The 24,585-nt window shown below is 47.9% G+C and overlaps 3 protein-coding genes across 3 annotated transcripts; 1 reads left to right on the top strand and 2 right to left on the bottom strand.

The window, feature by feature from the left end:
- The first annotated feature begins 1,330 nt into the window (after window positions 1–1,330).
- LOC127314712 (leucine-rich repeat receptor-like kinase protein FLORAL ORGAN NUMBER1) lies at window positions 1,331–5,320 on the top strand. Its single transcript, XM_051345227.2, has 2 exons — window positions 1,331–3,988; window positions 4,689–5,320. Exons 1-2 carry the CDS (start codon window positions 1,339–1,341, stop codon window positions 5,063–5,065), a joined length of 3,027 nt encoding a protein of 1,008 aa, XP_051201187.1. The 5' UTR covers window positions 1,331–1,338; the 3' UTR covers window positions 5,066–5,320.
- Window positions 5,321–5,686: 366 nt separating this feature from the next.
- Window positions 5,687–8,339, bottom strand: LOC127314713 (peroxisomal membrane protein PMP22-like). Its single transcript, XM_071823098.1, has 6 exons — window positions 8,204–8,339; window positions 6,713–6,814; window positions 6,544–6,619; window positions 6,340–6,410; window positions 6,108–6,193; window positions 5,687–5,999 (listed from the first exon to the last, which is right to left on the bottom strand). The coding sequence occupies exons 1-6, from the start codon at window positions 8,336–8,338 to the stop codon at window positions 5,933–5,935; spliced, it is 537 nt and encodes a 178-aa protein (XP_071679199.1). The 5' UTR covers window position 8,339; the 3' UTR covers window positions 5,687–5,932.
- A 3,027-nt stretch (window positions 8,340–11,366) lies between these two features.
- On the bottom strand, window positions 11,367–16,574 carry LOC127314716 (E3 ubiquitin-protein ligase ORTHRUS 2). Its single transcript, XM_051345234.2, has 9 exons — window positions 16,037–16,574; window positions 14,238–14,770; window positions 14,018–14,143; window positions 13,438–13,540; window positions 13,271–13,335; window positions 13,062–13,164; window positions 12,808–12,946; window positions 12,506–12,720; window positions 11,367–12,415 (listed from the first exon to the last, which is right to left on the bottom strand). Exons 1-9 carry the CDS (start codon window positions 16,487–16,489, stop codon window positions 11,753–11,755), a joined length of 2,400 nt encoding a protein of 799 aa, XP_051201194.1. The 5' UTR covers window positions 16,490–16,574; the 3' UTR covers window positions 11,367–11,752.
- Between the last annotated feature and the right edge of the window lie 8,011 nt (window positions 16,575–24,585).

Below are 24,585 nucleotides of genomic sequence, written 5' to 3'. Positions count from 1 at the left end.
ACCAAGCCCTAGGTAGCACCCAACTGCCAGCGCTTCACCTTGCCACCAACCTCCAATTTTTGCATCGGCCTGTCCCCAAATGGCCTTGACGACGTCTTCAAGAGGACGACGGCACCGTGGTGCTACCACCTGGCCCAGCGGACCGAACCATGGTTCCCCTGGGAATCGAGGAGAGGGAAGGCACGATGTAGGCCATGAACACACCCCCAAGAATAAAACGACGTCTGCAGGCGCCGCCGTGGTCAGCTACGACCACCGCTGAGCATGGATTTCTCCCAGGAGATACATCGCGACGCAAGTGCTGGACTGGAGATGTTGAAGAAGGATGAAAATTGCCTGCTTTAGCGAGCACCGTCTAGAGGAGAGGAACACCGCCGTAGGAGAAGGGCATCGACCACCACTGCCACCTCCGCCAAGGGAGCATGAGGAGCATACGACCGTCTCACCACGAACAGCACCACACGGGGCAGGAAGGTGAGGGTCATGCCCGTCGCCGGCACAACCACGCTGCCTAGCGACCGACACCGAGAGGCGCCACCGCACCAACCTGTAGCCAGTAGAAAAGAACAAGATGCCCATATGGGTCGCGAGCGAGACCAGGTCGCAGCGGCGGGAGGCTGCGCCTCCACCGTCGCTGCCGAGTCGCGCACGTCCGCCTGGATTCCGCAGCTCCTCGCCGCCAAATCACCGTCGCGCCACGTGCCGCCACCGTCAAGGGAGAGTGCCGCAAGCGCCGCTGTCACCGCCCGAGCTTTGCCCTCTAGTGGCGACGGTGGAGGTGGGATCGAGGGGCCAGTGGCGCTAGGGTTCCTCCCGGGTTGCTCGCTCAGGAGTAACACGGGAGCAGTGCACTGAATGTTATCTCATTTTCATGTTTCTGAAATACTACCATCGAATAGGATGGAAGGGAAAGCTATGCCCTAGAGTAATTACCACCATCCTGCAACTGCAACGGAGCCAGATGATGATGGCCGGGAGTCCCCTTGTCCCGTCCCGTCCAAACCCAGACTATATGCACTATCCCCCGTAGTAGCGTAGGAGCCGCAGCAGCAGGAGCAGCTACGAGTACAGTACGCCTCCGTTAGTCAGCCTGCATTAACTGACCCGTCCTCTCACTGACACTCCCCGCACTACTACCCGTCACTCCCCATTGACCTGACCCGAACACCAGCACCAACGGCATCCGGTTCGGCCACTGCTGCTGTTGCGCCTCGACTCGGCCGAATCCATTCCAAATTCTCATTCCCTCGTCCACCACCCCCGTCCGTCCCCCTTTTATTCCCGCCTCCACTCCACTCCACTCCTCTGCTCGCTCCCCACACACCGCCGGCACCCACAATGCCTCCTCCCATCCTCCTCACCGTGCTCCTCCTCCTACCTCTCCTCCTCCTTCCGGCCACCGCCTCCCCGGACCGCGACATCTACGCGCTGGCCAAGCTCAAATCCGCGCTCGTGCCCAACCCCTCCGCCACACCGGCGCTCCTCCAAGACTGGGACCCCGCCGCCACCTCCCCCGCCCACTGCGCCTTCACCGGCGTCACCTGCGACGCCGCCACCTCACGCGTCACCGCCATCAACCTCACCGCCCTCCCGCTCCACGCCGGCACCCTCCCGCCCGAGCTCTCCCTCCTCGACGCCCTCACCAACCTCACCATCGCCGCCTGCGCCCTGCCCGGCCACCTCCCCGCCACCCTCCCCGCCCTCCCCTCCCTCCGCCACCTCAACCTCTCCAACAACAACCTCTCCGGCCCCTTCCCCGCCCCCACCACCGCCCCCTACTTCCCCGCCCTCGCCCTCCTCGACTGCTACAACAACAACCTCACCGGCCCACTCCCGCCCTTCTCCACCGCCCACTCCACAACCCTAACCTACCTCCAGCTCGGCGGCAACTACTTCTCCGGCCCGATCCCGCCCACCTACGGCCATCTATCCTCCCTCCGCTACCTCGGCCTCAACGGCAACGCCCTCTCAGGCGCCATCCCCACCACCCTCGCCAACCTCGCCCTCCTCGAGGACCTCTACCTCGGCTACTACAACCAGTACTCCGGCCCCATCCCGCCGGACCTCGGCCGCCTAACAAACCTACGCCGGCTCGACATGAGCAGCTGCAACCTCACCGGCCCCATCCCGCCGCAGCTCGGCCGGCTCGCCAACCTCGACACCCTCTTCCTCCTCTGGAACCGCCTCTCCGGCGACATCCCGCCCGAGCTCGGCGCCCTGCGCAGCATGCAGTCGCTCGACCTCTCCGTCAACGACCTCGGCGGCGAGATACCCGCCACCCTCGCCAAGCTCACCAGCCTCAAGCTCCTCAACCTCTTCCGCAACCACCTCCGCGGCGGCATCCCGGAGTTCATCGGCGACCTGCCGCAGCTCGAGGTGCTGCAGCTCTGGGAGAACAACCTCACCGGCCCTCTCCCGGCGAACCTCGGCAAGAACGGGCGTCTGAAAACGCTCGACGTCACCACCAACCACCTCACCGGCCCCGTCCCACCGGGCCTCTGCGACGGGCGCCGGCTCGAGACGCTCGTGCTCATGGACAACGGCTTCTTCGGCCCCATCCCGGGCTCCCTCGGCGGGTGCAAGACCCTCACGCGCGTGCGCCTCAGCAGGAACTTCCTCACCGGCGCGGTCCCGCCGGGCCTCTTCGACCTGCCGCAGGCCAACATGCTGGAGCTCACCGACAACCTGCTCTCGGGCACGCTGCCCGACGTCATCGGCGGGAACAAGATCGGGATGCTGCTACTAGGCAACAACATGATCGGCGGCAGGATTCCAGCCTCAATCGGCAACCTGCCGGCGCTGCAGACGCTGTCGCTCGAGTCGAACAACTTCTCGGGCAGCCTCCCGGCGGAGCTGGGCCGGCTGCGGAACCTGTCGCGGCTCAACGTCAGCGGCAACGCGCTCACGGGCGCCATCCCGCCGGACCTCACGCGCTGCGCCGCGCTCGCCGCCGTCGACGCCAGCCGCAACCGCCTCACGGGGGAGATCCCGGGCGGCGTCACGGAGCTCAAGGTCCTCTGCACGCTCAACGTGTCGCGCAACGCGCTCTCGGGGGAGCTCCCGCCGGGCATGTCCAACATGACCAGCCTCACCACGCTCGACGTGTCCTACAACGCGCTCTCCGGCGCCGTGCCCATGCAGGGCCAGTTCCTGGTCTTCAACGAGAGCTCCTTCGTCGGCAACCCGGGGCTCTGCGGCGGGCCCCTCGCCGCCGCCGACGACGCGCTCGCCTGCCGCGACGGCCTCGGCTCCGGCGCCGGCGCGGGGCTGCTGTCCCTGCGCCGCTGGGACTCCAAGAAGATGCTGGTGTGCCTCGCGGCCGTGCTCGCCGCGCTCGTGGCGGCGTTCCTCGGCGGGCGGAAAGGGTGCGAGGCGTGGCGCGAGGCCGCGCGGCGCCGTTCTGGAGCCTGGAAGATGACGGTGTTCCAGAAGCTGGACTTCTCCGCCGACGACGTGGTCGAGTGCCTCAAGGAGGACAACATCATCGGCAAGGGCGGCGCGGGGATCGTCTACCACGGCGTGACGCACGCGGGCGCCGAGCTGGCCATCAAGCGCCTCGTCGGCCGCGGCGTGGGCGGCGACCGGGGCTTCTCGGCGGAGGTGGGCACGCTGGGGCGGATCCGGCACCGCAACATCGTGCGCCTGCTGGGTTTCGTCTCCAACCGCGAGACCAACCTGCTGCTCTACGAGTACATGCCCAACGGCTCGCTCGGGGAGATGCTCCACGGCGGCAAGGGCGGCCACCTCGGCTGGGAGGCACGGGCGAGGGTGGCGCTCGAGGCCGCGCGCGGCCTATGCTACCTCCACCATGACTGCGCGCCCAGGATCATCCACCGCGACGTCAAGTCCAACAACATCCTGCTCGACTCCGGGTTCGAGGCACACGTCGCCGACTTCGGCCTCGCAAAGTTCCTCGGCGGCGGCGCGGGTGGCGGCGCCTCCGAGTGCATGTCCGCCATCGCAGGCTCCTACGGCTACATCGCCCCAGGTATTACTGAATCACTCTGTCACCGAATCACTGCACCATTTCGCACTCGAACAAATTCACACCCTGGATAGCAAAATCTAATTGAAGAACAGAGTCGATTCAAAACTTGTGGCAACATAGTACTAGAAGTTACCAAGAACTTTTACTCCAAATTTCATCCAACATATTCTATCTGAAGGCCAGCTGAACTGCACACTCCACTGGCCCACCTGTACTTTCTTGTTCTTGGATTTTAGCTTAGTTTCTCAGTGTACTGTCTCCAGCCACACCGGTTCTATTCTTGTTGCCATGTGCAAAGGTCAACTAAAGACAGGACAAGGTTTTGAGACAGGACAGTGAGTCGGTGATTAGTGGTGGCTGTTAGTAGAGTCTATTTGTCCTGCCCCTGTTTCGTGGAAGATCTTGTTGCCATCTGTGTTTAACATATGCCAACAAGAGACAAGACTGAGATTTCCTCTTGCATTTAAGAACGTGGATATCCTGGACCCATCATCAATCCAGATAGTTTTTTGTCTGGCTGATTATGAGCTTGTGCCTCGCTTAAGCGTGATCAATGATAGGGATATCTGTCTTGGACCCATTGGTCAGCATTCCAGCTAGTTTTGTGTGTCTGATTATATGAACGGCCTCACACTAGCATGATTAGTAGAATGTAAATATAGTTCTATCTGACTAATGAATTTGCCATCTGACGTGGCAGAGTACGCCTACACGCTGCGGGTGGACGAGAAGAGCGACGTGTACAGCTTCGGTGTGGTGCTGCTAGAGCTCATCACAGGGCGCCGCCCTGTCGGCAGCTTCGGCGATGGTGTTGACATCGTGCACTGGGTGCGCAAGGTCACCGCGGAGCTCCCTAACACCGCCGCGGCCGTCCTCGCCGTCGCGGACCGCCGCCTATCCCCTGAGCCTGTGCCGCTGCTGGTGGGCCTCTACGACGTGGCCACGGCGTGCGTCGAGGAGGCTAGCACGGCCCGGCCCACCATGCGCGAGGTCGTGCATATGCTTTCCCAGCCGGCCATCGCCACCGCTGCTGCCGATGCGGCCCAGCCCGACGACGACCTCCTCCTGTCCTTCTGACACGCCGGAGTTCCTTGCTCGGTGATCACAGAGCTAATTAAGGTTAATGTACGCGCTTACCCGCGCTAATTTTGGTTTACCTGGTGCTTAGTTTTGTGCCGTACGTGTGGATGTGTAATAACAATTACCTATACTATACTCCCCTGAAGCTGAAGGTGGAGTGCTGCAAGACCTGTGACTGGATGTTGCTCATGCCATTGTGCATAGCTGTGAACTAATATATGTACATATTAGTAAAATTCCCAAGGCCAAATATTTGCTGCTGTGCTGTAGTATATATCTCCAAGATCTTCTTTATATTCTCTTTGCTGTTCGTAGTCAATTGTTTTTTGCATTCTTTTGTTCTTGTCTTGATCGTTGCTATGGTGGAAGCAAGCAAGAGACGTTGATCGGAAAGGAAAATTCTTTTCTTCGAAAGGACCAAAAGGGATAGCTGAAACTTTGTAAGTTTTACTGATGGTGATAACTGATAAGCATCGATCAGTGGATGAATGAGTGCAAGCCATCGCCACGGAATCGAATCGAAACCGAGCAGGCAAAGAACAAATCACACCGGTGGACCTAATTTGCCTTTCGTATATATTCTCTCTTTTTGGTTATCATGATATTTCATCTCGCTACTTTTTACTGAACAACTGGCTAGGTAAGCATATATTCCCTGCGTGGATGCATGATGCATGGATGGTGGAGTTTTGAGACAGCTGCTGTCCTCTCCTCGTGAAAGTTGGAATCAAGAATGTTTTTGAAGCCAAGTGGTTCACATACAAATCAAGTGATGAAAGGAAACAAAATGATCGAAACACTAGTGGCTAAGCCAAGATATATATTGCAGCGCTACTGCACCCTACCAGAGTAGCCCTTCCTCCTTTATGCATTCTTGCTAGTGGCCGGCAACGAGGATGATCTTGCTGCTTTCAGGTTCAGAAACACTGCCCTGCAATTGGTTGTAAAACTAAACTAGCTCAGTGAACTCATCAAGCATTACCGGCAGTTAAAATTTTCCAAAAAGAATCGACGGACAGATTAAACTCAGAGGCCTCACCAGCATGATGCGACCGAGCTGGCGAAGAGAACTCGGTGCTGGAGCGGCACGTACTCGTAGTTGATCCAGCTAACGATTGGTCGGAACTGCACAGTAGTTATGGTATATATATGTTAGTACTATACATACACTATTTGTCTTGTATTTTGTTTAGATGATCAGAAAACAGATTGAACAATATATTGACAGAAAACAAATCCAAAATAGGTGATGAGTAGAAGGTAGTTAGTACCTTCCAAGATGTCAACTGGATGTTGGCGTAGTTGTTCTTGATCTTGCTCTTTACTTGCTCATATGGCCTCCCTGAAATGTTATGAATATTATTTCATCAGATATGCATTAGTTACAAAAAAGGAGAATTTGAACAGTTAAGTATATGTAAGTATAGAGACGTATATACTCCATATATTGGATAGCAAGATATCGCACTGAATACCTTCGACCACCAAACCATAATATACCATGAACAGCAAGTTGTTCAGTGGTGATGCAGTTAGCTGCTCCACTATGACCTGCATATATAGTGCAAGAGGTACCATGTAATTAATTGAGCTGCATAAGATCAGCATTATTCATGACAAAATAGCAAGATACAAGACAAGTGCCTTATTGGCTGCAGTTTCTCTTCCTTTGTTCCCCTTGAAAATCCAGTCCATAAGCTTGTGGAAGAAGTGGCCAAATGGCCCCGCGTACGCAAATCCATAGAGCTGTTAATATTTTTTCCAAATCACAATGTCAGTATATAGAAGTTTGAAACTATACAAGAAAAAACTGATTGATATCTACCGAAGAGTAAGCAATGATTCAGTTCTTTGTGCTGTATTCAACTCAAATTCGGATATACACAGTCTCTCTAGAGAACTAAGCTATGAACTTGCATATGAATGCATATTTTGCATATAATATGCACGTTGGAGTTTATAAATATTGCTTATTTTATGCATATGGATGTACTATGTTATATGACACGAACTCCTGCTAAATTTGTGCAAAATATGACCTTTTATGTATTAAAGAAGACAAGAGAAGGATTATTATGACAAAGCCATCATACTTTGTTCGGTGTGGACAAATGGAGCTCAGTCTCCATGGGGCCCTTTTGAAAAAAGATCAAAACAAATATGAAAATAAATTCCTAGATGTTGATAATGTTGTACTTTGCCAACATGAAAAATCTCAACTCAAAATTTATTATATTCAGGGTTACATAGAACTAACAAAATCTGAAATCTAAAGTACTGAACATTGCAAAATTTCAAACCTGTCAAAATCTATCATATTTTGTTATACATTATCTACATCTAGGATTTTGGATGCTGCAAAAGTACAACATTAAAAAAAACTTCAAAATTTTCTATTCAAATTTAGATAAAAAAAGGGCTCCATGGAGCTTGGGATCCATTTAGGGTTTCTGTACATTTATATGATTTCTTTCAAGTGCTTGTAATATAGCATATTTACATGTATGATTTTTTTTGCATTTTTAAAAAGATCAGAAAACGTATATTGACGATGGGGCTGGAGTTCGGGGTTTTGAGTATTGGTTTGAACGAAATTTCAAGACCCACCTGAACACACAAATTGTTTTCTATTTTTTTATTTCGTTCAACAAATATTTCACATTTTAAATTTTTTTCAAAAATATTACACCGTCTTGTTCGGAAATCTCGAAAGGGACCGGTCGGGTTCGTCTAGCACGAAAGATACTAGCTGGGTACGCTGCATTTTTTAAAACTATGGATTGATCTCATCCGAATTTCATCATGTTTAAATTATTTTTAACCAAATTATATTTTTCATGAGATTCTACTCCAAAAATTTCGATGAATTTATATTTCAGAAACCGTCAAAAAAAATTCGTAATTTTATTCCCTGCCGGTTTTTCTATGATTCTTGTTTCCGAACATATCTAGAACTTTGCGTAAGTAAGTACATTTATGTTAACTGAAAACACAAGATTTGTATGTTGGTTAACCCTGATTCGTGCAAATAACCCTTGGTGCTCTACTGCTCTGGCATGGATCAAGCCGTAAACTAAAGTAAGCTAGAAATTAAGCCGGCAGAGCGAACAAGGTGGTAGTAGCCGTAGCAGGTACCGTTATGAGAAGGAGCCTTCTGAGCTGGAGCTTCTTAGCGCCGGCGATCTTCTGGGCGATGGCATCGCTGCATCCGGCGAGCACGCCGGAGGTGACTGCCTTGGTGAGGAGCGGGTGCGCGAGGAGCTGCCCCATGTACGCCTCCCCCGCCATGGCCTCGCGCTCACAGCTCACTCGCAGGGTAACAGGTCGGTCTCGTGCGGATTGAAATGCTCTGAACGACGATGATGGTCCTGCAGCTACAAGTGGGCGAGCGAGTGAAGAAACCGGAAAGACAACGGCCGGCACGATTGAATAACGAACGGCCTGCAACGAATCAGGCATCGGTTCAGCATATTCTTGGGAGATTAACATTTAGTCTTTGGGTTTTGCCCAAACCGGTCGCATCAATGTCTCCGTTACAAGCTGGTTTACAAATTACAATCTCACGTATACATGCATGTACATGCGCTCTCTCAGTACCTCTGCAGTCTGCACCACGAGCAACAGACCCGAACAACTCAGTCCTTTCCAGTCAGATACACCTGGTATGGCTCGGCGCGCGTAACTAGTCTACGAATGTTGTTCCCCTCTCAATTCTAGACCTTGCTCGGAGAAGTCTGCATCCAACGAATTTTTCACGACCTTAAATTAAACTCTTGTGGATCTCCGAAGATTTCATCTTATAGGGTGATCCCGTAGCCCATAACGGTAGATTGGTGGTTGAGAAGCCCTTGGAAGGGTCCTCTGAAGATGTCGTGTATATGCTCTCTGAACCAGCCACCATCGGCTGCACCGCCACGCACACATCAGGGGCAAGGACGTTTGTTGTTTCAAGGCAACACGAACGGCATGCTCTCCCATGCCTCGAGGCCTTCTTCGGTAGCGTAACCGAAGGCTCTCGCAACAGTGCCACTCATCGCAGACGTTATTTGTGTAGCTGCTGCCGTGGATCTGCTGAATGCAGAGGAATCCAAACTCCTTGTTCTGTATGTAGTGTCTCCCTTCTATCATTTTGGTTTCCTCCAATTTCACACCTCTGCACTGATAATATACTACTAGAACCCAATAATAACATGGAGGACAATAACTAAGCAAAAAAAAATACTGTAGTTGGTAGCTAAATCTCCTTGACATACAATCAAGTAGCGAATGGATTTAGTTGGGGATATATATAGAAGCTTTGGTCCTTGAACCAATGAATGGTAATACATACATATAAGCATGAGGGCAAATGAACGTGAGGTGCATAGAGGATGATAAAGTCTAAATTGCATGAGTACATCACAAAATTGTTCTCCATAAATGGTGCCATCATGATCATTCTTGACAAATTATTCATCCGAACTTTGAAGCATGTGTATCACCCTCTCATGCTTCATCTTTGGTTTCATCAAGTTCATGTTTCAACAAAAAAGTAGAGACACAAGATAAGTATTGCTAGATATATGCACAATGCGTGAGCAAGATCTAATTTTGCATTGTTCTATAGTCGCCATGGCTTTGGGACGCTTGGAGTGTTGCTCTTAGCCCCATGTGTTCGATAACCTCAAGGGTGTTCCCGAGGTACTCGTGTTCCTCTCAAGACACGAAACCCCGACAGAAGATATAGGAGATTCATCAGATTTAGATAGACATCTAAAAGAACATATAGCTTGGGTGAACTCAATGATTCTTTAAAGGAGTGCCAACAAACTGCATTTTCAAGGAAACCGAAGACAATGAGCGTGAAACAGTTTTGCTTGACTATGGAGATTTTCGGCAATGCTCTATCAGCCTTGAGGGTCTGGAGCTGTATGGAGATTTTCGGCAATGCTCTATCAGCCTTGAGGGTCTGGGGCTGTATGCAAAACCATTGGATACATATTGTCCTCATTTACCTAAGGATCTTGCTCGAGTGTAATAGATTGTATTCATACATTTTATATGGAACTAAATACACGATTCTAGAGTGTGTGTGTGTGAGTTGTCAACCATTAGTTCTTTTCTTTCAACACTCCCCACTCCCATTCCCACTCCAGCTCCTTGGCAGTCATGGTCTCTTGGTAAACTTTCTCATGTAGTTATTGGAATCAATGGTTAGCAGAACAAAACTATGTGTCATTTGTACTTGGTTTAGTGTAAACAAACAAAGCAGGAGCTGAGGAGCGTGTCTGTGTCAGATCAAAGCACAATGTCTTCACTCTTCCGAGAAAAGGATCAAACTTTTCGATGAATTTAAGCAGACAAGACTCGGTTACACCATCGTTTGATCAATTAAAGCAAAGGGAAGACAAGATAAGACACACACATCGTGTGTGCAAATTTGACAGAAAAAAAAAAGTGAAAGTACCCGCACGGCGCAACGTGCGTGTCTCCAGTGAGCCCTTACTCAGTTAAACTGCTGGTCGATCATATTTACTACTTTGAATTTCTAAGATGAATATACCGGAGATTTCATTAGATGGACATCCACGAGAACACAGTTTGGGCGAACACTATGATCCTTTCAAGTAGGGCGAACAAACTGCATTTTCAAGGACAATTAACACGAAACTGTTTCGCTTCACTAGGAGGGCTTCGGCAAAGCCCCTATCCGCCCAGAGGCTCTGGTGCTGTAGGCAAAATTTGCTTGAGTTCAAGAGTCATTCAACTACCCACATAAGGAGTCTATGTATTGCAGCAACCAGCCCCATAAATTGTGGATTTGGTAACAAACCACGCCTAAATTTTCCAAAAAATTATCTGCTATATAGTAGTCTATGCAAACTTTGAAGAAACAAAAATGCTAAGAGGCATGGAACTTCAAGATGCAGTTTCCGTATATGATTTTTTTCAAAAACAAATAAACTTGATGAAAGATGCCAAGACTGTTTAGAGAACCACAAAACTTGGGCGTGTAGATATAGTTGGCATGTGGGGTTTCCGTCAGTCAGCTGAGAGACCAGCTGTCTACCTGTCTGATACGATGCTGAACTTGGGAGGGAAACCAAAAGAGATGACAATGAACACATCTGGACATGCTTAGCGTACCTTGGCCAGATGCTAAGATTTCCGAGAAAACATAAAATATTCAACAAGCTTGCTGAGATGCATACAATTCACACTGAATTTGCACAAATTTTCCATGATAAAACTATTTTAGAAACCATATTTGTTGACCAGAAAATGCTAAAGAATATTTTGAGATGCAGCAGCAGCAGCAAAGAACAAACTGTAGGAGCATCAGGAGCAACCAACCAGATGCAACAGCATAGATTAACTACTACAACCAGCAGTCGTAAATAGTTTTGACCATCACTAACAGTACCAACATCCAGAACCAATATGCAGGGGTACTCAATTTGACTACAAGGTTTTGTTTCACCCAAAAGGATTGGCAGCAATCTAGCTCCAGTTCAATCTGCCTATCTCCCATACAAAGAGACGCAACAAGCAGTCTAAATACATATATATAGGTTATATATCATACGCAACCAACCAGCCAAAAATCGGAGCCTGACCTCGAAGAACTGAGGTCTGTGGCTTCTGCCTTCTTCATCATCAATGGTGGCAGTAGCCTCAGGACTCCTCATCCGCCTCAGGCGGGCTTCAGTTGCCACTGCCGACCGCCTTGGCGCGGCTCCTGGTCCTGGAAGCAGGGCTACCATCAGCCTCACCAGTACCCTTGACACCGCCCCTCACCGACCTGCGAGGGCTGCTGGCAGCAGCAGGACTGCCACCTACAGTGGCAGATCTGACGATCTTCTCTTCAGCTGCAGCTGCAGCGTGACCAATCTTCTTCCTTTTCCCGCCGCCAGCTGTGGCGGTGGTCGCTGTCTCGGCGCCGCGCCCCTTGCGCTTCTTCTGAACCTGCTGCTGGGCACCTTCTCCCTCCTTGTTTTCAGCACTACCCTTCTCCGCCTCCTGTTTCTTCACAGCATCCTCTTCAGCTGCATCAGCAGCGGCAATCTTGGTCTTCATCTCATCCTTGCCTTCCTCGTCGTCTCCTTTGCGCTTCCGACCCTTCTTGACAATTTCTTCCTTGCTCGTGACCACAATCTTGACCAACTTCTTAACATCAGCATCCTGTTCTCCAAGATCTTCAGTCTTCTTCTCAGGACCGTCATTCTCCTCCTCATTCAAGCTGCTGTCGTCACCATCCTCCTTCTCCAGAGCATCCTCATTCTCCTCACCAGATTCCTCCGCGACTTTGGCATCCTCGGCGGCCTGGCTTTGCAGAGACTCAATAAATTCCATCATCTCCCTGTTGATCTACAGGACAAATATAATAAAAATAACATCAGCAAACATACTTTAGAAGTAGCATCACGCTTTAACAAACTTGGGTTTAATTAATTGTACCTGTGGGTTCTCCATGAAGTCACAGATGTCAGTGGGGCACAAAGGGCACTTCTTCACAATCTTCTGCGCCCGTAGAGTGCGGCCACCCCTGCTTCTCTCCCTCATAGAAGCCTTGTCTTCAAATGATCCAAGCAGACACATCTTGCAGAAGTTGTGGGCACAGGGAGTGGTCATTGGTTCTTTTATCACGTTGCGGCAAATGGAACACCCAAACTCTGCGTATATAACAAGGTAATTAGAGAACCGCTTGGAGTAGATTCCAATTTTTCTAAGCCAAAACAAGACGTCGCGACAAAAACTACCTTTCAGCAGCCTTTCAGCCACGGACATACGGGCTTGCCTTTGGTACTTCCTGATCTCCTTGTCAGATACAGGGTTCCCTGATTGGACAGGCTTCTTGCTGATTGGTGGATCCTTCACCCACTTCCAGCCTGCTTTCTCCTGTTAAAAACAGATATGCATCAGTTGTGACATTTTAGTACAGTGATAATGAGAGGTTACAGTCGAATATAGATCAGTCGTGGTAATGAAAGAAGAAAAAGACATGTTCACATACATCATAGTCCCATGAAGGAGATTCTTTCCTCTCAGTGATGTCAGTTGCACGTTGCAGCTCCTTAATCTTGGGCAGTGGTCTTGGCCGGTCACCATGAAGATCACTTTAAACCAAATAGCACAGCATATCGGTGTAAGCGATGCGGGTTATTTTTTAACACAAAAGCATACCCCAGCCCAAATACAAAAAAGATAATCAATTTGTCAAACCTGGTCCAAGGAGCTGGCTCGTTGTCACAGCGCACAAAGAGATACCTGCAGACCTTGTAAGTACCCTAAAACAAAAATCAGAAGAATATATCTTAAGCTTCCACTAAAAGTTCAGTTACACAAAGTAGAGAGCAACAGTGCTGCCTGTGTACAGAATATAAAATTACCTGAGCACCGATCTTCCTCCAACATTTCTCAATTCTGTAAATTCCATCATACCGCACACCTTTTTCCTCAGGAGCATATGAAGAACGCTTCTCTTTGTGGGACCTTTTTCAAACAATGTAGTCAAGCATAAGTTCACAAGTGAGACAATATGATGGACAAAATATCAGCCGAATAGTAGATGAGCTCCTTAACTGTAACAATATGCACTCTCCCTCCATTTTAAAATGTAGTGGATATTAGATTTCTCCTAGGTCCAATTTTGCACAGTTTGACCAAGATTATAGGAAAAGTATGAAAATATAATCCATGATGAATCTAATGGTTCCGATTTGGTATTGCAGATGTTGATAAATTTTTCAATAAAATTGGTTAAAGTTAACAAATTTCAACATAGGACAAAATTAGTTTACACTATACTATCATAAAGAGGGAGTAACAAATAATGAAAGATAAATCAAGGTAAAGAAATTAACAATGAGCACCATTAACACTGTAGAGCTAATGGCATTTATACTACAATGCATCTACATATCAAATACTGATATTTGAGCCAATGAGCATGGCCAAAAAGAAGCATACCGTACAACCCTAACAGGGTAACCCTTCAAGCAACTAAGACGCAAAGCAGCATTATAACTTTCAAACTTCTGATCTGAAGATTGCTCCTTGTTTGTTCTCTTGTTCCCACTAAGATCTCTTCCGCCACTGTTGGTACAAATTATTTTACAGAAATGATAAGTGCTCATATCTAGGATCAGACACGAAAGTAAAAGAATAGAGAGTGGTTAAACTAGCAAACCTTCCGGTATACAGAAACCATTCTCCATGGTCCTCATCATCTATGTAACCTCCTGAGAGTGCTACTGACTGAGCACCATGTGTGGACTGGCCAGCAATACCAGCTACGTGAGGTAAATGAGCACCCCATTGCCGACACTCAAGGCGATCTTCCCAGGTTTCCCCAACTAGAACACCAGTATTCCTTCTTGGGTCGTTTTTTGCAAGAATGGGGCCAAAATGATCAGGTGCAGTAGTCACAAATATCTGACCACTGGCAGCATTCGCTTTGCCAGCCCTCTTTGCCCTGTCAGTTGTAAAAGCTGCATCGGGTCTAGCTTCATTTCTTATGTAATGATATGCATTTGCCGAGCCAGCTGACTTAGCATTCTTCTTAGTCCTAGCCATACGGATAGCTGTAACTAATGCTGCATTAATCCTTGGCTGTTCTGCCATCTTGGATGGGATAGGTCCCCGACATTTTCCACACGTCCTTTTTCCACTATGAATCCACTTTTCAAAGCATTTCAGGCAGAAGTTATGGCCACATGGTGTCTGCACGAATGTAAAATGTCGTTATGACAAACATCACTAAAAAATTGTTCAATAAATGAGTCACAAAATAGTAGCAGGGGTATGCTATTCTGACTAGAGTATTTATTTCCTAGATAGAATAAGAATCTATAAGGAATGCTGGAAGATGTTCAAACATAACATATCATCAAACAAGCAGAAAAGGCAATCGGGATTGACAGATTATACTCAAAAGGAATCATCCTTGTTCGGATAAAATGTTTGTGTGAACATGTAAGAAATTTTGCCATGCATGAGCTAGTTTTGAAGAATATAGTAGCCAGGAAAGAAAATAAAGGATAGCAAGCACTGAAGAAAATAGAAGGTTTATGTCTGTACAGGAAACTGGATTCTTTGCATAACAAAATGCAATGATGTAAATGCAGAAATGGCTGCACTGACTTGAATACCATCAATTTCTCTTACAAAAGGAAACCCATCCGTGCTTTTACCCTTTTATTTATAGTCTAGTTGCATTGTGGACTGCAGTAATGCACTGTGAAAAAAAAAATTCATGAAACCATTTCCATAGGCAAGAAAAGGAAAGCATGAGTATGCTAAAAAGGAAAGCCATGTTCCTGCTTCAAGGAAATCACTCCAGGCTCATCAGAAAAAAAAAATATGAACAGACTTCACATTACATATCTTGAGGCTACAGCAGGACAAGTGAACGCTGTCAAAACAGAAATGCAACAGAGGAAATACACTGGAACAAAGAATGCAAGCACCACTCATAAAGACTGGACTAGCATATCCTGAACCATGATTCAGAAGAACAAGGCTGGACCAAGTGTAAACCCTGGATGGTTCAGTTGGCCATACAGATAGATTGATTGGTATTTTAGGCTTTCTCTGAAACAGACACGATGTGTTACCATCTTACTACAGACAAGCATGCCCAGATAAACGATGTAGCCACGACAAGTAAAATAATAACACGCGGATGGGGCGCACAGCCGATTACTTTTGAAGCACATATCAATCTGTTAGTACAATAAATAAATCTTGGAGCAGAAATGAAGATCATTACTGCAAAACCCAGGCGCATCTGACGGTCAGATCTAACCATTATGACAAGCACAGAGGAGCAGATCATGACGGAACCGTAGAAACAGGGCGTGAGCGAATAGATCCGTAACCCAGATACATATTGCAGAATAGCATAGCGGCGGATTAACAATATGACTGACGATCCTCGAAAAATAATAAGACTGACGCGGGGGTGTGGGGGGGATCTGAAGGGCTTACGGTGACGGGGCGGTCGGGGAGCTTCATGCAGAAGGTGCAGGAGAACCTCTTGACGAGCGGGTCCTCGTCGTCGTCGTCGTCCCCATCCTCGTCCTCCTGCTCGGCGGCCGCCTTCCGCTGCGCGGCGCCGCCGAGGATCTCCTGGCGCGCGCGCGCCTTGTCGTGGTCGGAGAGCGCGGGGTCGGCCTCGATCCTGCGGATGGCGGCCAGCATGTCCCCCGCGGCGCCGCCGGCGGCGGCGAGGGAGGGCGCGGGGGCGAGGGAGGGGGCGGCGTCGCCGGAGCAGTCGGGGCAGTCCCAGGCGGCGGCGTCGGCGAGCGCGGGCGGGCGGGAGAGGCACGGCGAGTGCCAGGGCGTGGCGCAGGTGGTGCAGTGCAGCAGGTCGACCTCGGCGGGCGCCGCGGCGCGGCACGCCATGCACACCCCGTCCCCGTCGCACGGCAGGTCCGGCATCTCGTCCGGCGGCGGCGGCGGCGGCGGGTGGAATTGGGGATTGGGCGGAGGTTTTTGAAATTTGGATTTCGGAACGGACTGTGGGCGGGCCGGGCTCCTCCTTCTCTCTGCTCCCTATTTCTAGGCCTGGGTGGGGGGTGGTGGGGCCCACGTGCAGTGGGAAGTGGGACCCCATCGGCGCGTGGTTTCCGACGAGAGGACGGGTACACACGACCCGTGACACTGCCAGTGGGACCGGGCGACGTGGGGCCCGCATGTAGGAGACAGTGGGTGAGGAAGCGGCAGGTGGGTATGGGCTTCTGGGGAGGAGCGATGATAGTTGATGGGTCATTCACTTGTTTGGTTTTCCTCTTTTTGCTCTCAAAAAAAAAAGATGTGAATCTTTTTACTCCTCTGCTTGACCGGCTGATTGGATACGTGACCTGACTCGACATGCTTTATGGCAGGGGCTTGGCTAATCTTTTCTGATATGTTAAAGATGGTCAAAGTCAAGAAAATATCATCGACATATTTGGTGTGTGTTGGGTTTCGGCTCAGATCTCCTCCACGAAAATCTTGGCAGGTCAAAATGGCCATATAACTAATGAGTTTGATGATCTATAAAATTGGTAAGTTTTCGCAGAATAAATTAAATCGAGAAAATAACACATGCTAATATACATGACTAGTAAATAAAGAAACAAAAAAGGGAAAAAACAAACAATTAGGTGATACTTCGTTTCTCCGCTCCTTGACCTAGTCCCGCCCGCCCAGCTTTTACCAAGTCGTTTAGCCTTCCTCGATTGGGTCTGGCTTGGCTTCCATGCATGGAGTTCTTCGTCGCTGCCTGTTTGGATCTTGCTGGCCCTTCTACGACGTTGCGCAACCTCCCTCAACTGGATCTCAACCAGCTTCTAAGGAGCTGTTCGTGCTTCCGAGATCGGATCTGGCTTGACTTCTCCAAAATTGCTCATACTTCCTCAAGTGGATACAGTGGCGCGACACACCATGTCATCTTTGTCGGAGCCATAGGGGTGGTTTGGCATCTCGGACGATGGTGACTGCAAGAGAGTGATAGAACATTTCCCGCCCTTTTGGGTTTTGTGTGTTTGATGTCAACACTAGGTATATATTTATGTATGTTGATGTAGACAGGTACAAGCTATCAAAAATCATGTTGGATCGGTGAATTGGTATTGCTGTTCTGAAGTTCTGCAGGTTTTCTTTGTCTGGCGGAAGTTCCGGCCCTATCAGGCGGAAGTTCCGCCCTGGCTTGCTCAGCAGATGCTTCTCAGCGCAGTTCTGGCTCTGCTCTTCTATTCCTGACCGGAAGTTCCGGTGGAGTTGGCCGGAAGTTCCGCCGAACTTCCGCCCAACTTCCGGGCAAGTTCCGGAAATCGGTATTTGTGGCTCAGTATAGTCCCGTAACGTTTCCTCGAATTTCCGGAACTTGGCCGGAACTTCCGGTCACCGGAAGTTCCGCCCAAGTTCCGCCCCTTCTTTTGTCTTGCAGGTATTTTATCGAAGGCGGAAGTTCCGGCCCGTGTGGCCAGTACTTCCGGTGGAAGCCGGAACTTCCGGCCATCCTTGCCGGAACTTCCGGTATAAGTGAAATTCGTCCCAACGGTCAGATCTGAAAGCTCCACCCATATAAATAGCTTTCTCCTCCAAAGGGACAAGTTGCTCAATCATTGCAAGAAAAATCTGCCAAGCTTCACCACCATTAGAGCCACCTCAAGAACACAAGATTTGCAAGATCTCCTTCCTCCCCCAACCAAAGCTCTTGATCTTTGGAGATTCGAAGGAGAAGACACCGATCTACATCCTCACCGAAGCGTTTTCATTTCCCCCTCATTTGTTTGAGGGATCTCATGCTAGTGTTCCTATTTGGTTCCCTAGTTGATTTGTGTTGATGTGTTGTTGTTGATTGTTGTATTGTTACAGATTTGGGAGCCTCCAATTCAGTTGTGGATGTGTGCCCCAAGAACCTTGTAAAGGCCCGGTTTCCGCCTCGAGGAAATCCCTTAGTGGAAGTGGGCTAGGCCTTCGTGGCGTTGCTCACAGGAGATCTGAGTGAAGCCTTTGTGGCTGTTGGTTTGGCTTGCGTAGCAACCACACTCCTCCAAACGTAGACATACCTTCTTGCAAAGGAAGGGAACTATGGGAATCATCTCTGTGTCATCGCGTGCTTCACTCTCGGTTACCTCTATCCCATTCTATCTTATATATCTTGCGTAGTTGATAACCTTGTCATATAGGTAAATTCACTTAGTTGCATATCTAGAGAATTTACCTTTGTGTCAAGCCTAAATTGAAAAAGAACTAAAAATTGGTTAGCACCTATTCACCCCCCCCCCCCTCTAGGTGCGGCATACGATCCGTTCAATTGGTATCAGAGCCTCGGCTCTTATTTCGGGCTTAACCGCCTAAGAGTATGCCGGACGAGGAGCCCTCGGAAGGAGCCGCCAAGACGGTCTCCATGGAAGACTTCAATTCGTTGAAGTCCTCCATGGAAGCCCAAATGGAAAGCATGAAAAAGATGATTGCCGAGCTTTTGGCTCCGGTCCTTCCCAAGGCTCCCATTGTAGAGGTAAAGGACACGGGTACGTTAGATGAGGGAGATGCGTCGGTATTACCCCCATCTACCAAACCCGTGGAAGGTGATAACTTAAACACTATCAAATCTCCCATTGCATCTCCTAGGGGAACTAGTGGGGGTGAGAGCTACAATCGAGTACCTCCACCTTTTCTATCTCCCGATATACCGGTTCCCCATCCCCATTTGAACATTCGGGGCGACCCACCTAAATTTTCTATTGATAATTTCGATACTTGGCAATTTGAGTTCCGCTCTCATGTTTGCAGTGCCTCCAATGAACTTTGGAGAATCATCTTGGAAGGCTTCAAGCCATACAACCCCGACAAGTTGACTAGAAGAGAAGCGGTTGATAGTCAACTCAACAACACCGCCTTGCACATGATTCAAACTAGTGTGGGGACAAAGGACTTGCATCGTGTTCGGAACTACACCACCGCCAAGGAAGCTTGGGATGGATTGGCCGCTAGTTGCATTGGAAGTGAGAGCACAAGGAGGAACAAGTACAATGCTCTTAAGAATAAAGCCGAAGGGTTCATGAGGCTACCGGATGAAGATCATGAAGTCATGTATGGAAGACTTCTCACCGTTGCCGATGCCTTCCGGCTTATTGGTGCCACCCACATCAATGACTCATGGATCAAGGAGAAGTACATTGAATGCATGATGCCATTTGTACCCATTGATGTCAAGACTCTTGTGGGGAGGGAATGCTATTCCTCTCTCACCTCTCAACAAGTCGTGCACGAGATGCAAGCTCTCAAGGTGCTTGAGGAAACCTCTCATGATTCTCGCAATCGAGCTCTTGGAATGTCAAAAGGTTCCAACCTTGCCTTGGCGGTCAACTCCGTTGAAGAAGTGATTCCTCAAGAATCTTATAGAGCATCTTGGAGCATGTCCTATCCGGAAGATTTGCAATGCCACTACCATGATCACATGGCCTTCCATGCAAAGTCTTTTTGGATTGATCCATCCAAGGCCAAGGAAGACAACATCAAGAGAAACAACAAAAGTGGGTTCACTAGCTTTGGTCCAAAGACAAGATCATGCTACAATTGTGATGACAAGCGCCACTTCATTGCCGAATGCCCCTATGAGAATAGAGAGCTTCATAATGGGAGGCTCATTCCCAAGGACAAGAGCAAAGACTCAAAGGGCAAATATTCAAAAGCCCCCAACAAGAAATTCTACAACAACAAGACCAAGAAGGGCAAGAGGCCCTCAAGAGTTGTGCTAGTAACAAGGGAAGAATATTCTTCCGATGAAGTGGGAAGCTCTAGTAGTGAGGAAGATGAAGAAAGCTCAAAGGAATTGGCCGCCATCGTCACCACCAACATTCCCTCTTCATCTCTCTTCGACTCTCCCAATGAGAATCCTCATATCAAGAATGCACATTGCTTCATGGCAAGGTCCTCCTTGGACACATCCATTGTGCTATCAACTCAAGAAGAGTATACCTCCGGAGATGATGTTGATGATGAAGAAGATGCAACCTCTAATGGATTGGTCGCTCTTGCCTCCCTCTCCACTAACCCTTCATCACCAAGTGAATCCCCCAATGAGGTCATTCATGTGGAGGAAGAAAGTTGCCTCATGGCTAAATCCTCCGAGGTATCATCCCCTAACCCCTCTATGCCTAACATATCTAGTGATCTAGGGGTTGATGATGCTAGTCTAAAAGTGAAACAAGAAATGCTAGAGTTTGATGATTTCATTCTCAACCTACAAGGTAACACCAAAAAGCATGTTTCAAACCTCATGGTTCGTATTGCTCAACAAAATGATCTTCTTGAGAAAAAGGGTCAAATAGAAAGAGAAGACTCTCTTGAAATCCATGCTCTTAAAAATGCTCTTGAGGAAAGTCAAGAAACTATAGCTTCTCTTGAGGAGAGGCTAGAAACTCTTGAAGATCCTCAAGATAAAATTAACAAGCTCACTAAGGCTAGGGATCTTGCTAGAGCTAAGTCTAAAGTGCTTTCAAAGGAAAAGGCCAAATTTGGTGTTGATCATGAGAAACTTGTGAGAGATCTAGACAAGGCACACAAAGCCTTGAAGAGTGAATACTCTCTCCTCTCCAAGTCTTATGAGCAACTTCAAATTAGGCTCGATTCATATGACATACCTAGTACCTCTACTCCTTCATGTGATCACGCAAATGTTATTGAGGAAAATGCTAGGTTGAAGGATGAACTTGCTAAGGCCTCCTCTCCCCAAAGTAAACTTTCGTTGAATGATCTCTTGAGTAAGCAAAGATCAAACAATGGGAAGGAGGGCCTTGGTTTCGGTGCCAAGGTAAAGAAGACAAACAAGCAAAAGGCCAAGCCCACACAAGAGAAGAAGAAAGCCATCACTAATGGTGAAGCCTCCAAGGGCAACACCATAAATGATGATGATGCGGGAATTGTTAACCCTCACTATGTTTTATTTAAAGATTATTATGGTGATGTTTATGCAAAATATGTTGGACCTTATGATGGTTATATTGCTTGGTCTATTTGGGTCCCAAAGACCCTTGTTGCTAACAAAAGAGGACCCATTGAGAAATGGGTACCTAAATCCAAGAATTGATCTCATGTAGGACTATGCCGCCGGAGGTTCAAAATGGGTACTTGATAGTGGATGTACAAGTCATATGACCGGCGGCAAGAACCTCGTCAAGGAGTTGAGGCCTAACATAAATGATATCACCGTCTCCTTTGGCGATAATTCTACATCCGAGGTATTGGGTTTTGGCAAGGTTGTGGTTGCACACAACATTACTCTTGTGGATGTCATGCTTGTCAAAACCCTTGGTTACAATTTATTTTCCGTTTCCGCCCTTGGCAAGATGGGTTTCGCCGTCTTTATTGATAATGATATTGTGGTCCTCTTGTGGAGCAAGATGATACGTCCAATTTGCATCACTATTTTATATCATAATTTGCTGTTATTCATTGATATATTTCATATTGAGACACAATACTTATGTTATTTCATCTATTTTGCATGTTTCATCATTATTGGAGGATCAAGCACCGGAGCCAGGATTCTGCTGCAAAAAGCACCGTCAGAATGCAATATTTCGGAAGATCAACTGTTGGAGGAAATTATACCAAAAATCCTATTTTTCAAGATAACGGAGGAAGCCAGAAGGAGGGACCAGGAGGACCCAGGGTGGGCCCACACCCTAGGGCGGCGCGGCCCATGCCCTGGCCGCGCCGCCATGTGGTCTGGGGGCCCACGACCCCTTTCGCCTCCTTTTCTTCGCGAAACCCTTCGTCCCGAAGACCTAAGCCACGTAGGGTTCCTCACGAAGAGTTACACGCCTCTGCGGGGCGGAGAACACCAGAGAGAGAAAGAGCTCTCCCGGCGGTGAACTGGGGAAATTCCCTCCGGGAGGGGGAAATCGACGCCATCGTCACCGTCATCGAGCTGGACATCATCGCCATCACCATCATCATCATCTCCACCATCATCACCGCCATCTCCTCCGCAGCACCTCGTCACCGTCGTAGCAATTTGGGTTTGATCTTGATTGTTTGATAGGGGAAACTCTCCCGGTATCGATTTCTACTTGTTGTTGATGCTATTGAGTGAAACCATTGAACCAAGTTTATGTTCAGATTGTTATTCATCATCATATCACCTCTGATCATGTTCCGTATGATGTCTCGTGAGTAGTTCGTTTAGTTCTTGAGGACATGGGTGAAGTCTAAATGTTAGTAGTGAACTATGGATGAGTAATATTCAATGGTGTGATATTTAAGTTGTGGTGTTATTCTTCTAGTGGTGTTATGTGAACGTCGACTACATGACACTTCACCATTTATGGGCCTAGGGGAATGCATCTTGTATTCGTTTGCTAATTGCGGGGTTGCCGGAGTGACAGAAACCTGAACCCCCGTTGGTATATCGATGCAGGAGGGATCGCAGATCTCGTAGTTTAAGGCTGTGGTTAGATTTATTCTTAATTACTTTCTTGTAGTTGCGGATGCTTGCAAGGGGTATAATCACAAGTATGTATTAGTCCTAGGAAGGGCGGTACATTAGCATAGGTTCACCCACACAACACTTATCATAACAATGAAGATTATTTAGCCGTATGTAGCGAAAGCACTAGACTAAAATCCCGTGTGTCCTCGAGAACGCTTGGTCATTATAAGTAAACAAACCGGCTTGTCCTTTGTGCTAAAAAGGATTGGGCCACTCGCTGCAATTATTACTCTCGCACTTTACTTACTCGTACTTTATTCAACTGTTACATCAAAACCCCCTGAATACTTGTCTGTGAGCATTTACAGTGAATCCTTCATCGAAACTGCTTGTCAACACCTTCTGCTCCTCGTTGGGATCGACATTCTTACTTATCGAAGATACTACGATACACCCCCTATACTTTTGGGTCTTGCATCACTATTTTCTGGCGCCGTTGCCGGGGAGTGAAGCGCTATTGGTAAGTGGAATTGGTAAGGAAGACCTTTACTGTTGTGCTGATTTTATTTCTGCCTGCTGCTATAAGTCATTATGGAGAGATCTTCTCTTCAATTTTTATTTGGGAAATCTACTACTACTGCAACGGTAGTGGATGAGGCGCCAGGTGAGGAAGTGATACCATATAAAATACCTATGAAAATTATTGAACGTGTTATGGATAACCGCTATGAAGGGGATGGAACTGTCCATCCCGGTGATCATTTACTGTTTTTGCATGAATTATGCGGGTTATTCAAATGTGCAGGTATTGCTATGGATGAAGTGAGGAAGAAACTATTCTCTTTATCGCTGTCCGGTAAGGCGGCACATTGGTATAAATTACTGGATAATGGGGATTCTCTTGAATGGAATGATATTGTGCCCCGGTTTTATTCTAAGTTCTATCCTCCAAGTGAAATTCACAAGGATCGGAATCGCATATATAATTTTTGGCCTCATGATGGAGAGAGTATTGCCCAAGCTTGGGGGAGATTGAAGTCTTTAATGCTCAAATGCCCCATTCATGAGCTTCCTGGTAATGTTATTATTGATAATTTCTATGCAAGACTTTCTTTTCAAGACAAGACCTTGCTGGATACTTCTTGTTCTGGATCATTTACACGCAACAAAGAAGAGTTTAAAAGGGATCTTCTTGATCGGATCCAAGAAAATACTGAAGGATGGGAGAACGACAAGGATAGAGAATCAGGTATAATTTATGATTATAAATGCATTGAAGCTTTTATGGATACTGATAAATTTCGTGATATGAGTGCTACATATGGTCTTGATTCTCAAGTTGCTGCAAATCTTTATAAAGCTTTTGCCTCTCATTATGAATTGCCAAAGAGGAATTTTGATAAGTACCATGAACCGTATAAAGATAAAATTGATTCATCTATTAATAAATGTGTTGTAGTTGAAACTGCTGATCATGTTATTCCTGAAGCTTATATTGAAAAAACTCCTTTCCCTGCTAAAATGAAGGAGTACTCTGTTATAAATAGTGCGGTTCATAAAAGTGAAAAGAAACCTGTAGAACCTGAAGAACAAATAAAAGTTGAACCTC

The sequence above is a fragment of the Lolium perenne genome, chromosome 7, assembly GCF_019359855.2.
Source record: "Lolium perenne isolate Kyuss_39 chromosome 7, Kyuss_2.0, whole genome shotgun sequence".
Classification (NCBI taxonomy): domain Eukaryota; kingdom Viridiplantae; phylum Streptophyta; class Magnoliopsida; order Poales; family Poaceae; genus Lolium; species Lolium perenne.
Note: the sequence above shows the minus strand (reverse complement) of the source record. Positions and strands in the feature narration are given on the sequence as shown.